This window comes from Rhinoderma darwinii, chromosome 7 (assembly GCF_050947455.1).
Source record: "Rhinoderma darwinii isolate aRhiDar2 chromosome 7, aRhiDar2.hap1, whole genome shotgun sequence".
Lineage (NCBI taxonomy): Eukaryota > Metazoa > Chordata > Amphibia > Anura > Rhinodermatidae > Rhinoderma > Rhinoderma darwinii.
The window spans coordinates 117,163,527-117,180,215 of record NC_134693.1 but is presented as its reverse complement, the minus strand read 5'-3'; the positions used below and the strand labels follow the sequence as shown (position 1 = coordinate 117,180,215).

Genomic DNA, 16,689 nt, shown 5'->3' with positions numbered 1-16,689 from the left:
GTCCTCAGACTTCCCAGGTATTTTTCGAACAAGGTATCCACAAAATGCAGACCGCACACAGATGGCTTTCGTGTGCTGTCTGTTATTTTTGCGGAAACAGTCTTGACTAGCAGCACGGGTCCGCAAATCGGACAGGGATAGGACATGTTCTGGAATTTGTGGAATGTAACAACGGATCCGCAAAAAACACGGATGTGTCCCGTTGAAATTAATGGGTCAGTGTGCTATCTGCAAAAAATGTGTGTGCATGGTGCACGCGTTTTTTGACGCAGAAACCGCTCCACAAAAAACGGCCGAAAATGCCTCCCATTGATTTCAATGGGAGGCGGGGGCGGTTTTCTCCCGCGAGCAGTAAAACCGGCTCGCGGGAGACAGAAGCGACATTCTCTATCTTCGCGCGATTACGCCTCTGACCTCCCATTGACATCAATGGGAGGCAGAAAAAGCGTATTTCGCTGTTTTATGGCCGCGGGCGAAAAACGCAGCGACAATCGGCGTGCTGGCAGAGGAAAATCTGCCTCAAACTTCCAAACAGAATTTTGAGGCAGATTTTCCGCCTGCAAAAAACTGTGTGAACCCGGCCCCATCACAGCAACAGCATAAATAACTCCAGGTTTATGTATACATTGTAATAGACTCTGTTGGTTTCCTTTTCTTTTTTTAATATGACTAGGGAAGTAGGAGTTTAAGGTTTCGTTCACATCTGTGTCGGGGCTCCGTTCATGGGTTCCGTCAGAGCCAACGGTCCGGGGAACCCATGAACGGAATCCAAACTGAAACAAACGACAACCATACGTTTCCGTTTGCATCACCGTTGATTTCAATGGTGAAAGATCCGGTGCAAATGGTTTCTGTTTGTCACCGTTGTGTAAGGGTTCCGTCATTTTGACAAAATGAATAGAGCAGTTGACTACGGTATTGATTCTGTCAAAACGGCAGACCCCTTACGCAACAGTGACAAACGGAAACCATTTGCACCGGATCAGTCACCGTTGAAATCAATGGTGGTGATTCCGTTTGTTTTCAGTTTGGGTTTCGTTCATGGGTTCCCCTGACTGGAAAGGTCCGACGGAACCCATGAATGGAGTCCTGACGCAGATGTAAATGAAGCCTAAGTCTTGGAATGTAAACTAGATGGGTGGTTTCCATTCCCTGATAGTAAGCAGGGATTGTGGAAACACTGCAGTATTGAAACACAAAGTATAATAGAAAGTTGCAGAACTTGTTATTATACAGTGATTGGGTGACGTGACTGGACAACACATTTTATGTTTTCATAGTTGTGCTGCCGTGTAATCTTCCCAAATTCTATTCTATATTATGTGCACATATTCTTCTGCTAAATTTACTATCGGCTTATTGATGTCATTCTGAAACTGTCCACATCACACCGAACTTTAAAGGGAATATGTCACCAGTTTTTAGGCCTCAACACTCCTAACAGATCTATATAGGGGAGTGCAGAAATACCTTTTGTCTCGGTCATGCAAGCTGCATGACCTAGAAAATTAGGTTTTGTTCTCCCGGCACAACGATCACAAAGGCTGCTAAGTTGGGCACCTGATGTGCAACTTCTCCTGCACGGCACGCTGCCAGCCCTGTCCCTCTGCTCTGAGTGACGGCTCTAGCGGTCTCCTGATTGGCCACTATAGCCATCGCTCAGAGCAGAGTGTGGCACTTGCGACCACCACGCTGGGGGTAATCAAACATTGAATGCCGTCCCCCCATATCGCTCAGTGAACAGTTTTGAAGCCTCATCTGCCAACAGATTCCCTTTTTAAGTAAGAGGTTGGCACTCTACGGAAGAAGGCAAAACTGTTTTACTGTGTCTACAGACCATCTGACTCGGTCAAATAGTGGCATTTGGTTAATTTGTCCATTTACTGCTTTGTTAAATGAACCGAAGGGTATTGTAACTTTTAATATATTTTGGATGAAGAGTTTCCGTGCTGAAAACCTTGCAGTAATGTGTAAACTTTGGAAAGCTTCCCAAGGCTTTGTTTGGATGGCTGTCAGTTGAGTGAAGTGGGATTTGTGTTGTGGGTCTGGACGTTGTATCTTCGCCAGGGCTGAGGGCTTTTTGTGACAGCCGTGGAACCTTTTGACACATTAGGTGATTTAAAGAGGCTCTGTCACCAGATTTTGCAACCCCTATCTGCTATTGCCGCAGATAGGCGCTGCAATGTAGATTACAGTAACGTTTTTATTTTAAAAAAACGAGCATTTTTGGCCAAGTTATGACCATTTTTGTAGTTATGCAAATGAGGCTTGCAAAAGTCCAAGTGGGTGTGTTTAAAAGTACAAGTCCAACTGGGCGTGTATTATGTGCGTACATCGGGGCGTTTTTAATACTTTTACTAGCTGGGCGCTCTGATGAGAAGTAACATCCTCTTCTCTTCAGAACGCCCAGCTTGTGACAGTGCAGATCTGTGACGTCACTCACAGGTCCTGCATCGTGACGGCCACATCGGCACCAGAGGCTACAGCTGATTCTGCAGCAGCATCAGCGTTTGCAGGTAAGTCGATCTTACCTGCAAACGCTGATGCTGCTGCAGAATCAACTGTAGCCTCTGCTGCCGATGTGGCCGTCACGATGCAGGACCTGTGAGTGACGTCACAGATCTGCACTGTCACAAGCTGGGCGTTCTGAAGAGAAGAGGATGTTACTTCTCTTCACAGCGCCCAGCTAGTAAAAGTATTAAAAACGCCCCGATGTACGCACCTAATACACGCCCACTTGGACTTGTACTTTTAAACACACCCACTTGGACTTTTGCAAGCCTCATTTGCATAATTACAAAAATGGTCATAACTTGGCCAAAAATGCTCGTTTTTTAAAAATAAAAACGTTACTGTAATCTACATTGCAGCGCCGATCTGCTGCAATAGCAGATGGGGGTTGCAAAATCTGGTGACAGAGCCTCTTTAAGGTTTGTAATGTCTGATGCTTTTTTAGAAATGTGATATTGTCCCATCAGGGGGATAACCGGGGCTGCTCAGCCTCATTTTTTTACAACGTCTTTACATAAACTAAACGCTGCCAATGTTCTGGGAATCTGTACAGGTGTCGTGTGGAGTAGAAATGGGGATGGTTGTAAACCTTACAATCTACCTTGTATTGATTATACATGGATGTGAGCCCAGCTCCAACCCCAAAGGGGTTATATAAGGTTAGAGACATGGCTATTTTCTTCCAGAAACAGCGACATAGGCTGTGTATGGAACTGCAACTGGAATGGGGCATATGTGCAATAATGCACACAACCCTTGGGCAAGAGTGGTGCGGTTTCTGGAAGAAAGCTGCCATGTTTATATAATCTCATACAAACCCTTTTAACCCCTTAAGGACACGGCCAATTTTGGCCTTGAGGACAGAGCAATTTTTTTTACATTTCCCTCTTTGCATCCCGACGCTCATAACGCTTTTATTTTTTGTACGACGTAGTTGTATGAGACTTTGTTTTTTGCGGGACGAGTTGTACTTTATGTAGGTACCATTTTTTGGTACAAATACATTATCGTTTAATTTCTAGAAATGTTTAATTAGATTAAAATGCAGGGAAAAAAAAGCAGTTGCGCAGCAGTTGTAGTAATTTTTTTTTTTTTTACACCATACACCGATCATCATAAATAATGTTATACGTTTGTTGTACAGGTTGTTACGGTCGTGGAGATACCAAATATGTCTATATATACACAGGCAGTTGTTGGGGCATACCTCAGTATGCCCTAACAGGAAATATGTTCAGACAGCCCTGGGGTCCTTCACTGGACCCTGGGCTGTCTGGCCATACGAGTTGTGGGCTTTGATCGCGTCAGTTATTTTCTGTGACGCGATCAATGTGCAGTCCCCTCTCCTTGAACGCCGCGATCAGCTGTCATCGCGGCGTTCAAAGGGTTAACAGCGGAGAGAAGATGTTTCTCTCCTCTCCGCTGTCAGAGCGGGGCCGTGGCTGTGGATTACAGCCGTTGCCCCGCTCTCGATCGCACACACAGAGACGGCAGGGACGGCTGTCACACAGGATGAGTATGCTCGTCCTAATGCGCGAAGTGCTCGCCGCTCAGGACGAGCATACTCGTCCTGTGTCGGCAACCAGTTAAAGGGAATGGATCACCTATATCTTTTTTTTTTTTTTTTTTTTTTTTTAAATTAAAACCTGATACTGATACATATTTTATTTTTTTCTAGTCTGTTTTCTGTAATTCCCAAAATTGCAGCATTGGCAATGTGGTAAAGCAACCTCATTGCTTTTATTCTGCAAATTTGGGGTAGACACACTCGCTCTAGTGTCCTCACACAATCCCCCCTCCCTTATTCTGGCTAGTGCCAGGAGAAGGAGGGGGTTGAATCTTCAAACCTCCTACACTGTGTGCTGCCATTTTCTGAGCGAATGCACAGTCTAGGAGGATTAGATACAGTGGTAATCAGACAGTATAACACGAACATAACACACATCACATACACAAACATAACTTACCTGCTCCTATACCTTGCGTCTTCGCTGCCTTGAACATGTGGACCGGAAGTCGTCATCTTACTGTCCGGCCGCGGCTTCTGGTCCACATGAAAATTGCGCCGGATTTCGCTCTGCCGAAGACCTTCCTTTTGGTCTGTGTGGGAGCGGCGCACACGCCGTTCCCACACAGACGGCGTACGCTATAGTGAATGGAACGGCTCCTGTTCGCATTCTCGTTGGGGATGTATGTGCCGTATTCCATCTCTGTATGTGTCGTTAATCGACACCTACAGAGATGAAAAAAAAATGGCAGCCCCCATAGAGAAGTAAAAGTAAGAAAAAAATAAAAAGTACAACACAAGAACACAAATAAAATGTATTTTAATAACATACTAAAAGCAATATTATATAAAAAAAATAATTTCCATGACACCTTCCCTTTAAAGGTTACCTTACATTGTAATCCTGCCTGTGATGATAATCAGATGGCTGCTAAGAAGTGATCGCTACAGAACAGGAAGTGCCAGGCTATTGTGAGGCTCAGTGGCCAGAGGGAAAATAGCAAGATTTTTAGGATGATTTTCATTCATTGTTTGCTTCCAATTGATAAGTTGAAGTCCATGGTCATGTATTGGGATTGTTAGAAGATACAACTCTGATACACGTACTGTAACGAGCCGTCCGTGCACCTGTGTCCATCACATGACCATGGACAGAATTGTTATTTTTTTTAAACTAAATATTCCTACTGAATAACAACAAGCAGAGATCTTGAAAACTATTCGGAATTAATCCAGATGGTATATTGGAAAATGTGCTAACTTTTTTAAATCTACAAAAAAAAATAATAATTTGCAGAAACCGGACACACCCTTCATAATGTTAAACATAATAAACTGATCGTGTTCTTGAGAATGTGCGGCCTCTGGGTGGTTTGTAGTTATCTCATGTGGTTGGAGAAGACACATTAGGGATGATAGCAACACTTATCTTATGGTTTTTATGTGTCTCTATCTTTTTCAGTGTCCATTTACAGTATCTGGTTTTATGACATGAATGACTGCCAGAGGATTGCGAAGCTGATGACCCAGTGAGTATGATTGTTGAGTCTCCTACGCTTGAAGTCTTAGACATGGTGCTCTTCTGCAAGTGACTTGTTAATAGATGCTGAACAGAGGCAATCTACTGATGTTTCTGTCTTGTTTCTCCATTGAAATATGTCCGAAACCAGTAACAAACTTTTGAACCTTTTGTTTACTTCCGAACAAAGTTTATTTTTAATTTTTTTTTAATTTTAAGTCATTGGTGTTTAATAAAGTTGTACCCAACAATACAAGGTGTACAGGGCATTAAGCAATATCCGCACAACAAACGCCTGGTCTAAAAGGGCACAATAGATTAGGCTCTTTTACACCCTTTCCCGTCTAAGAGGAGAGAAAAGCATAGGTTTTCCAGGGCTCTTATGTCCGTTCAAAGGTTTTGATCTTCTCCTCGAGGCAGGGCAGCACGTTTTTCATTCATCATATTGCAATTTAGTCTCTGTTTGACTTGAGAGAAGTCCAGGGTCTGCTGCCTTCAAGTTTACAGCTAAAAAGAAAAGTGAAACAAAAGTTTAGTCTAGTGCGAGGAAGGCTCTCAGGTAAATTTTTGAGTAGAGCTTCCCATCGGCGTTTGCTCGAAAGTGTAGCCCGTGACTGTTTGAAATCATACCATCTCATGAAGTCAGAAGCATACCCAACAAATGTGAGGCATGGTGCCGGGTGGAGTAACCAGGCACAACATGGGCATTTCTAGTAGGAACCAGGTACAAACAGAGCAATCCTTTGTAACAGGACTCCAGTATGAGTGTGTTGATAGAACTTTTCACTGTGCTTTTCCAAATCTTCTGTCACTAGGTTTGCGAGGTGGCTACCATCGTCCTTTGCATCTCCCTGCGTAAGGTGTGTGTGGGGGGGGGGGGTGTATTTTAGTCCCCTGGATATTTGGACACAATTAAGTAAAAGAATATAAGGCCCTGAGCATGGGGTGTTGGCGTGGCATCTTTACTCAAAGGAGGTGAGACTTAGTGGTTAGTTAGTATTTTTTCAGGAGGGAGCTAAGAAAATTCTTACTGTAAGTATCGAAAAAAATTCTCCAGCCATGATGCGGTATTTGTCCTACAAGGATGGGTAAAACCCCTTTTAAGGGATAGTAAATTTTCGACTAATGTAAGTCCTCATCGAACAGCTGGAGCAAAGAGGGGGGGGGGCAAATATATACGAAGTAGTGGGAAACGTGAAGAGAATAGTCCTAAATGTTTGACCTTATCCCATAGACACAAATAGTATTGATTTTATAGGTTTTAAAATTGGGTTGTGGAATGCAAATTTTGATGGGTCTAAAGTAAGTTGTGCAGACTGGAGGGGTGACAATCTTGGGCTTCCAGTGAGAACCACAAAGGGTCTTCTGCGGTACCACGGTATTCAATTGGGGGGGGGCGGCGCTGTGTGCAAGTCCAGATAGTTTAAAATGAAACTAAAAAAACTATGCTCCCCTACCATGGCAACTCTTCTCTGGCCCTACCCGTGTCTGTACACCTGGCCTCCAGCTATGACGTGTCATGTCGCATGTGACGGCACCGTTTCTGGAGGCTTGGTGTATAGACACCGGGGTGGGCCAGGGAAGCGTTGCCAAGGGAGGGGAGTATAGTTTTGTTTTTTTGTTTTTTTTAAGATGCTCACCTGGTTTCCACTGATATCGTACTATTGGTGTGGAATTGCAATTGCGGATTGCATCGTGGCTTCTTGTGGATTTGCTGCGGCAGTAAATCCACTACGTGCGGACCCAGCTTAAGTTGGCAATATGGTAAAGGTCGTGGTATACGTATTGCTGTGGTGGAGGACGATATAATGGGGAACAGACTTTATGAAGGATTCTGCACTGAACCAGTGTCTCTTGAAGTCGGTGGGTTGTCATGTTACTGCACACCGCCAGATGCTCATGCTCCCGGTCAGGAGGCTCAATTAATTGTGTTCCTGATTCCGCAATGCTTAGATCATCTGGCAGGGTAAATTCTGCTCCGCGGTACATGCTTTGGCTGGAAAGGACCCTGCTTGCTTCTACATGATAGATGATGTACAACAGACTTCCGTCTCTTTTAGAGCTCTCTCCAATTAATTTTGTCCTCGCTTCCTTATCTGAAGTGGAAGAAATAATCTGCTTGATGAATTATTGGTACCCAATGATATGTGACTTTATATTGTGCACATGGCACAGCAGATACAAATCTGTTTCTTCAAAAAAACTGATCTATCTCCAGAAGCTGATTTATAGCAAATCCACAAACTATCCAATACATTACCACAGACTGCTTTACTAAGTAAATACTCCTATCACAAAATAGAGGCAGGATGACCAGTATAATGCAAAATATAACATCTTTTATTAGATACAAGATAAAATACAGAATATAAAGTGGAACGACAAACCCATGATACAAGGATCCCCACACATAATTACTAAAAACCTCCTATAGAAAGAAATGCATGAATAAATACAGCAAAGTGCAAGTGCCTGAACAATAAATGCAGCAGCCCTAGACTGACAAGTGTCATGTTAGGGAAAACCATTAAACTAGACAGGCACAAAAAGGACAGAATACAGACCAAAAGAGGGGGACCCTAAAGCCTTATTCACACGACAGGGTCCCGACTGAGTCCGAGTGTCGGCCGATAAAATCGGCCGTTTTTCCCGGCCGGTTTGCATCCGCGTTGCATCCGTTCCGGGCCGGGAATATCTGGACAGTGACATCAGGGGCAACTCCTGAAGGGGAATCCCCATGTGGCCGGTAATTCCACTTCAGGAAAAGCCACAGTAGTCTCTGTCCATTTATGGTCACTGAACGTTACTGGCTTCGCCTGGTGTGGAATCCCCAGTCACAGAGTGTTCCTTGCATTCCGCTTCAGGAGTTTCCCCTGATGTCTCTGTCCATATATGGACAGAGACATCAAGCGCTCTGTCCAGGAGCAGAATTCCCGAACACACGGGGATTCCGCTCCTTCAGGGAGCTAAAGTGGGGCTAGCACATAGAAGAGCAGGGAAATGCCTCCCTGCTCTGCTATAGTGGTGTCGCTACAGCAGCAGCTGCTAGCGGCGCCATCGGCCCTGGGAGGTGTCGCCGGGCCAGGGCGCTTTTAAAACAAGCAGGGGAAGGGAGCCAGCGCAGCGCTCCCTTCCACCTGCTGTACACCCGGGCTCTGCCACACAGTACCCCTGTATACAGCACCCCCCACATTGTAGAAACTTTCCTCCAGCGTACAGCCATTCGTCCGAATGGCATAAACTCCTCCTCCTCACATGCACTCTGCGCTGTGAGGAGAGAGCGAGCGACGGTAGACACAGCCGTCACTCGTGACACATTCTGGGGATGGCCGTGTATTACCGGGCCCCATAGACTTCTATGGGAGCCGGGCGGCCGGGTGAACGGCTGAAAATAGGGCATGTCCCATTTTTTGACGGCCGGTTTTCCCGGCCCGTCAAAAAATCGGTGGTGTGAATAGCCCCATTAGGGGTCTATTGTTCCTACTGCAGCCGGGTGACAGCCGTTTTATGAACGGCCGTCACCCGGCCGGGAAACCCTGTCGTGTGAATAAGGGCTAACACGTGTTTCGCCACCTGCTTTACGAAGTAGTTCTGGTACAAATAAAATGCTGGAATTGGGAAACTCCATTAGACTGGAATCTGTGGTATTGCCATGAAGAAGAGTAGGGGGTGTTAGCCTGGAAAATGTGATTATTTGATGGTAAGAATGGACTTTGACACATTCTTTATTGTATATCTACTAACCCAGTGGTTCTCAACTTGTGCATTAGACCCAAGTGGGGCACATGAATAGAGTTATGTAATTCAATTAAGTCCGTTGCACTCTTTACTTATTTTAGGAATGGACTCTTGTGACCAAGGGTAATTCCACACTGGATTCCCAGGAGTAAGATTCGGCTCCATTACCCAAAAAGTTCATGACTGGTCAGTTCGGATCTTAGCACTGGGCCCACCGTACACGTGACAGAAGTTTTGATGGGTGTGGGTCCAAGCACGGAGACCCCCCACAGATCGCTAAAACAAAGCGGCACAGTGCTCACTAATTTCTGATCCACCCTGCTCTGCTTTCCTCGGAGCAGTGTATGAGGTCAATGGAAAGTCTAGAAGTCCAGACACCGCTTGGCTTTCCTAAAAAAAAAAAAAAAACTTCTGAAACTAAGCGGCACAGTGCTCATCTGAGCCCTATCGTTCGCTAAAACTAAGCGGCAGAAGCGATCTCAGGACACCCACCCATCAAAACTTTTGACATGTCGCAAGTGTTTTTAAAAGTTTAGTTACCCTTTAATGGTTTCAATATTGCTATGGGGGCACCAACTGGTAAATGTAAAGTGGAGACCCCCTTGGTAATTGTTCACACCACTACATCCATAGACTGATCTATGGTAGGGGGACCTGGGTGGAATTTATATGTTAAATATATTCGAATATTATCTTATTTTATATTGCCAGCAGCATTATGTGCTTTTTTGAAATTTGTCAATCTCTGACAATTTCTGCAAATTATAGGGCTTTTCAATCTTCCATCAGGAACTGGACATACACTTTAGCCAAAGCTAAACGGAACAATTAGACCGGGTTGAGGTATGATGCGGTTTACCCCAGGTTTTAATGTAAACGTCACCTCTAAAATGGCGCAAGTGATGAAATGCAACGTTTTAGCAGAAAATTTTGGTAAGTGATGAGAAAAGTGAGCGTGGTCTGTAAAGGAGAAGCAGTTACACCAGATTTATTATTCAGAACTGGAGGAAATTGCATTAATTTTGGTGTAAATCTACCCCTGCTTATAGAGGGCATTGAATTAATTTCCTCACCGTCAAAAAGTTAAAAATATGGAATTTTTAAGAGGTGCGTGCTTTTTTAAAAATGTGGCGCCACTCCAACTCTTGAGCGTCAGAATAAAATGTACTATAAAGGACCTCCTGACAACAGTTCTTTCAAACGTCATATAACATAGCTAAAACTTTATATATATTATATTTTTAGTTCTGTTATACTACCTTTGAAGAAACTGGTGTCTCTGTAGCCTACAAAGGTATCTGCTCCTACCATTTCAAAGATTTGGAAGCCGTGAAATCTGTACAGAATTCGCCAGCTGCCCAGGATGCGGAACTTGCCAGCAAATCGGAACGTCCTGAATGTATAATTCATTCAAGATTTCTTGCACTTGTAATCACTGAGAGGATATTTGTGAATGGTTTCTGTAGTTATAATTATTATTATAAAAAAATATGTATGACCTTTTTGTTATTTCTAAAGATTTAATGCTGCACCCTGATTGGTTGGAGTATATATTCCGCCTATTTGTAATGAGGCTTTCATATTTCAGTGTTTTGGATATCCTCTGGCTGCCGGTAGTCCCAGTACTTCAGAAAATACAAGGACCCACATGAAATGGGGCAACTGTGGGGTTCCTTGAAAAAGATCTAATCGTTCCTCTACATTATAGCGGCTCAGCTAAGGTTTTAGATATTTGTTTGACTACAAGCTACTTTACCATTTTCACTGCCTTTTTTTCTTTTCTTTTTTTTTTTCTTTCGTGATCTGTATATAAACTCCATGTCACAGATGACTAATAAAAAAACCCACATGTGTCTGAGGGCAACATTTGAGTTTTCCAGTCGGCTCATTGTCCGTGGGCAGGACGATGGGTCAGGAGGTGGCTGTGGTTTGCGCTGGGCAGTAAACCTGTTGCATGTAATGTTTTCCTATCCATCATTAACTTCTGTTGTAAGACCAGTGGGGATACGTTTTTTTCTTTTTTTAAGTCAATGGACTCTGTTCTGTCATCCGTTTTTGACATTCTTTTGGTATCGAAGGTAAAAAAAATAAATTGCGGATTAGTATGGACAGTCTCTAAGTCTCCTTTAATTAGTAGGAAACGGAAACCATGCCATTTTTTAGAACCCGTGTGTATTTTCTTGAGACTCGAGTTTTCTCCAAATCCCTGATTTGGTTAGGGTGGACAGGAGGAGGTTTACTTACACCGCGATGCAGTACAGTCCAATCCAGGCAGCGCTGCATCTCACTCATTTTTATGTTTCTCGGAGTCTGTGATGTGCAGGGAAGATAAACTGTATACATTGCCCCTCATCACAATGTGTTACTAATGTATATGCCCATGTATCACTGAACAACTTAACCTGTCAGTGTGCTGCTTTCTTACATTCAATTTCCAGAGCTCCTGCATAACCTTAAAAAGGCATTTAAGGGGCAAAAAGTTTCCTTGGTAAGTGGAATAAAGACATTTTAAACTCCGAATGTTCAATGTATCAATGTATTCAAATATTGTTTTCTAACCTTCAAATACACAATCCTTTAATGATAAATCAGAATTTCCAAACAACTCAGTAATGAAATGATTTTCGTTGGATACTTTTCATTTTCGTGCCATAGATTGACATTTGATGGTGTCACCGGCGTATCCATTGCCACCTTAACGTTAAACTTTTACGGATCTATGTACAGTATCATATATTTAGTGTTAATTTTGTAGTGATTTAAAAAGAAAAAAATGAAACTTCTTGTTAGATAAAGCTGGCCATAGGCTTAAAGGGTAACTAAACTTTCAGACAACTTCTGACCTGTCATAGTGACGTGTCAGACGTTTTGATGGGTGGTGGACAGAGCACGAAGACCCCTGACTGATCGCTAAAATGAAGCAGCAGGAGCGCTCGGGTGAGTGCTGAGCCGCTTAGTTTCTCACCAGCTTTACTTGGAAAGCCGATGTAACGGTGTCCGGGCCCGTAGACCCTCTGAGTCCCTACACCGCTACATCGGCTTTCCGAAAAAAGTCAATGAGAAACCCAGCAGATCAGTTCACTAGAGTGCTTCTGCCGCTTTGTTTTAACGATTGGTGGGGGTTTCCGCGTCCGGGCCCCCACCGATCAAAAGTTCTGACATGGCGAATCATTCTTGTAAACCTTATTTTTCATCTGAATACAAAATAAAAATCTTTTGTTCCGAGAACTTCTGACCGGTCCTAAGTTTTCTGGAAGTTTAGTTTACCCTTTTTTTTAATTTTTCATTCTTTTTTTTTAACTGACATGTCAAAATCGGTCTGTGGTCATGTGATGGACACACATGTGCAAGACACAGTTCTGATACTGTAAAGAGTCTGGCACCTGTGTCCATCACATGACCAGGACAGAATTTTAATTCCAGTAGATAAACAATAAATGTTACTACAGGATAAGGCCAGATTCACACGAGCGTGTGCGTTTTGCTTGCGCAAAAGATACATAACAGCTCTGTGTGTCAGAAGCATATGATGCGTGGCTGCGTGATTTTCGTGCGGGCCGCCATCATTGACACTATGTTAGTAAACAGAAAATCACGCGCGTTGCACGGACGTATATCACGTTCGTCTGAATAAGCCCTAACAGCAAGCCGAGATCTTAAAAACCATGAGGAATTAATACAGAAAGTCGATTGGAGAATTGTATAACCCCTTTGATCTAGTTTGAGCAAATAGTGTGCTTATTAGTTGTTGCATTTCCGTTTATTAGCTCTGCACTGTATTTCATTCACTTGATCTGAATTAGACTCTGTAGTAGGGAAACATTGGACAGTCCATCTTAAGCAGCATTTACAACCTTGGTGGACAGTTTGGGACCTGCAGAGATGGTGACTTGAATGAGTGACGCATTTGGGAATCGTTTGGATGGCATCCTGTGGCGTTGCTGTGAGCTGTGCTGCACAGGACCTCAGACGTGACGGAGCTGCTCGGCTGCCACTCTTCCCATACAAAGCTTGTTTTGTTGATTAATAGGGTTTTATTAAAGAGGATTACAGCAGGGATATGACGGAGTTTAATAATGTATTGTCATTGCTAGATTTTGGCCTCTAAGGGTTTAGCTAGTGAAGCAAAAGCTCAGTTTGAAGGGTCAGTTGGGTTTAGTAACATCTCTATTTAGATAGTAGGTAAAGATTTGGGCATAATTTGTGTATATATATATATATATATATATATATTTTAAGCTGGTTATCTTGTTACCAGTGATAACTTGGTTATAATTCAATGAGCATTTAGATATACAGGGGTTGGTTGGGTCCTGGACAAGCATTGTAAGTTGGATGGCAAGCAATTGCAGGCAGGTCAAAATGTTCCTCAAAATTCCTGAAGAAATTGAGACCGATTTTTCTGCCTGCAAAAAAAACCTGTGAGAACACGGCCTAAGGGTATACGAGGCCTATTTTCAGCTGTTTTTTGGGCCGTAAACGCCCCGACAAACGGCTGAACGCCTCCAAACATCTGCCCATTTATTTTAATGGGGAAAACTGGGTTTCGTTCCAACGGGGCGTTTTTTACGCAACAGTTTGTAAAAACGGCACGTAAAAAAACGCCCCATAAAAAAGAAGTGCATGTCCCTTCTTGAGCCGTTTTTCATTGGGTCAATAGAGAAGCTGCTCCAAAAACGACCATAACAAAAACGCATCAAAACGCTTGATGCATAAAAAACGGCAACAAATCAGAGGCTGCTTTCCCTTGAAAACAGCTCCTTATTTTACATCAGTTTTTTGTTAAGCGTGTGAACATAGCCTAACGCCTCTTGCACACGACAGAGTTTGGGCTGTGAAAAACAGTCCGTCTGTCGGACAGATTTCCTGGCCTGACGGTGGTGCAGGTGAACGGGACTCCTGCCATCATAGTCATTTTATGATGCTAGGAGTCTCTGCCTCCTTTCGGAACTGCTCTTTTGTATTGAACAAAATTACACTGTACAGAATAGCAGTTCGGCGGGAATGCAGGATCTCCTAGCATCATAAATGTCTATGATGGCAGGAGTCCCGTTCACCAGTACCGCGGTCGGCCGGTAAATACAGCCGACACTTGGACCGTTTTTCACGGCCCGATCTCTGTCGTGTGCAAGAGGTGTAACACTGGAAAACGAATTTGTTTCATAGCCCACAAAATATTAACCAAAAATAAGAAAAAAATCTGCACTAATACAGATCAAGCAAGACAATACATATAAAAGTCAGAGAGCTGCTAGAAGGTGTAAGTCACTTTCTATAATGAGGACAGGAGCCTGGACAGTACACAGTGTACTAGACAAATAACATATAACCGCCCCCACCTGGTGTCCAAAGGAGCAACTCATCCTGGTGCAAATAGATAGCTGTAGAGGCGCTAGTAGACAGCCAATCAGTGCATGCACTTCAGTAATACAGGTGTTTTACCAGTAAAGTGCCCATGTTGATTGGCTGGATCTTCCAGCCAAATACAAACGCCGCAAGTTGAAGATATTGTAACCTGAGGCTATTGTAACTTGCGGGACTGCTGTATAGAGGGTTGTTACATACTCACTCCAGGTTTTTCTTGCATGACTCTAGTACAATAGTTCCCAACCGGTACCATGAGTAACCCTCAAGGGGTGCCGCGACACTCCTCTGAACCACGACCGTGTGGTCTATCCACAGTGTGAAGTGCATGTAAGGAGGGGGAGATTTTTTGCAGCCCCCTTGTAGATAGCACCCCCCACCTCCGTAGGCACCCCCACGGCAACGCTGTGGAGAGGGATTCCTCTTCCGGAGTTGCCCCTGATGTCGCTGTCCATATATGGACTGAGACATTAAGCACTCCGTCCAAGAGCGAAATCCCTGGCCACAGGGGGATTCCTCTCATTCAGGGAGCTACAGTGGCACTATGTACAGGAAGGTGGGGTGGGGGTGCCATCTACAGGGAGGGCTGTGTGGCACTACCTACAGGGGGGGGCTGTGTGGCACTACCTACAGGGGGGGGGCTGTGTGGCACTACCTACAGGGGGGGGGGCTGTGTGGCACTACCTACAGGGGGGGGGCTGTGTGGCACTACCTACAGGGGGGGCTGTGTGGCACTACCTACAGGGGGGGCAAACTGAGATCTTTACATAAGACTGGGCATCCTCCATAGCCGCGTTGATTGTAAAATTCAGGAACAACCTTTAATGGGGCAGCCAATCTCTCACTGCATTTTGAAATCCATAACTTTTATTTCTCAAAGTTGCTGTTAGATGTTGGGGGACAGTGGGGAGGTCCTGATTCACGAGATAATCCGCTATTGGTGAGTTCAGCTGACTTTTCTCTCGTGTATTTCGTATTACACAGGGACCACACAGGTTGCGTGGCTGAAGACTGTTGTGTGCCCCTGCCTGCATCATATTGAAAGTCAATGTGGCTGCGTTGGAACTCTGCTGGATTTCTCGCGACTGTCGGGTCTTGACTTCAATTATGTGCAACGCACACTGGGGCGCACAGCGATATTTGTTTGCGTCACCTGTGTCGCGGCCAAATCCCTAGCCTTATGGTTACTTCCCAAGATTTCCACCCGGCACAGTGCTCCTTCCAGATTAATGCAGAGTGCCTAAATGACCCTTTCTGCAGTGATCGATCTCCCAGCTCTGCTGGCTCAGCACACACTATACCATCACCTCATCCAGCATCACGGGGCATCCTACCTATGCCCTTGCCTGGTAATAAGCCATATTTTTATAATACTACAGAACCACTTTAATACCTGTAGGATAAAAGTAAAACCCTGTCGATCATGAACTTCAGCTATTACTTGTAATATTACAATGCTAAAAAGAACTTATTTTGCGTCAAAGCTTATTGGCTGGAATATAACCAGATAATCTCGATTTATACTTGTTACTTTAATATTTTAAGAAAAGAGTATCGTATGACTTTTCCTACTTGTTTTATATTTGCAGTGTGGTGAAACAGGAATCAGCAAGAGTAAAGAATAGGAAGAGCCCTACCGGCACAATTGCCTGCCATACCGGACCAATAGACATCTTAGAGATGCTGAGTAAAGCCAAAAATGAGTACGAAAAGGTGAATAAATTTTTTTATTTTTTTCGTGTTTGTGTGTGTTCATAAATATAGAACTGAATATACTTTATACACTTTTATACAGAAGTTCTCCTCCTACGTTAGTGTCGAATGTGTGGCGTTTGTGTTCCTTTTTGCTTTGTGATATTTAAATTTACTTTTAACTCAAAAGCTACATGCAATTCTGCTGGTTGCAATTGGAAACAGTCGTCGGACCCCTGTCATCTTGGCTTCTACAATGCAGTAGATGTTAATTTTTCCTCCATCTAGGAAGCTTTGTGGAAAGACTATACTTTCCAGAATACAAATCATCGTGGCAAGCTTGAGCTTAGAGGCCTGG

At 43.8% G+C, this 16,689-nt stretch overlaps 1 protein-coding gene across 1 annotated transcript in view; it reads left to right on the top strand.

The window, feature by feature from the left end:
• Positions 1-16,689, top strand: part of DCP1A (decapping mRNA 1A) — a 79,345-nt gene that overhangs the window by 23,363 nt on the left and 39,293 nt on the right. Inside the window, exons 4-5 of the mRNA XM_075833898.1 lie at positions 5,481-5,547; positions 16,229-16,352. Coding sequence (XP_075690013.1) covers positions 5,481-5,547; positions 16,229-16,352 — 191 coding nt within the window. The remainder of the gene's footprint in view (positions 1-5,480; positions 5,548-16,228; positions 16,353-16,689) is intronic.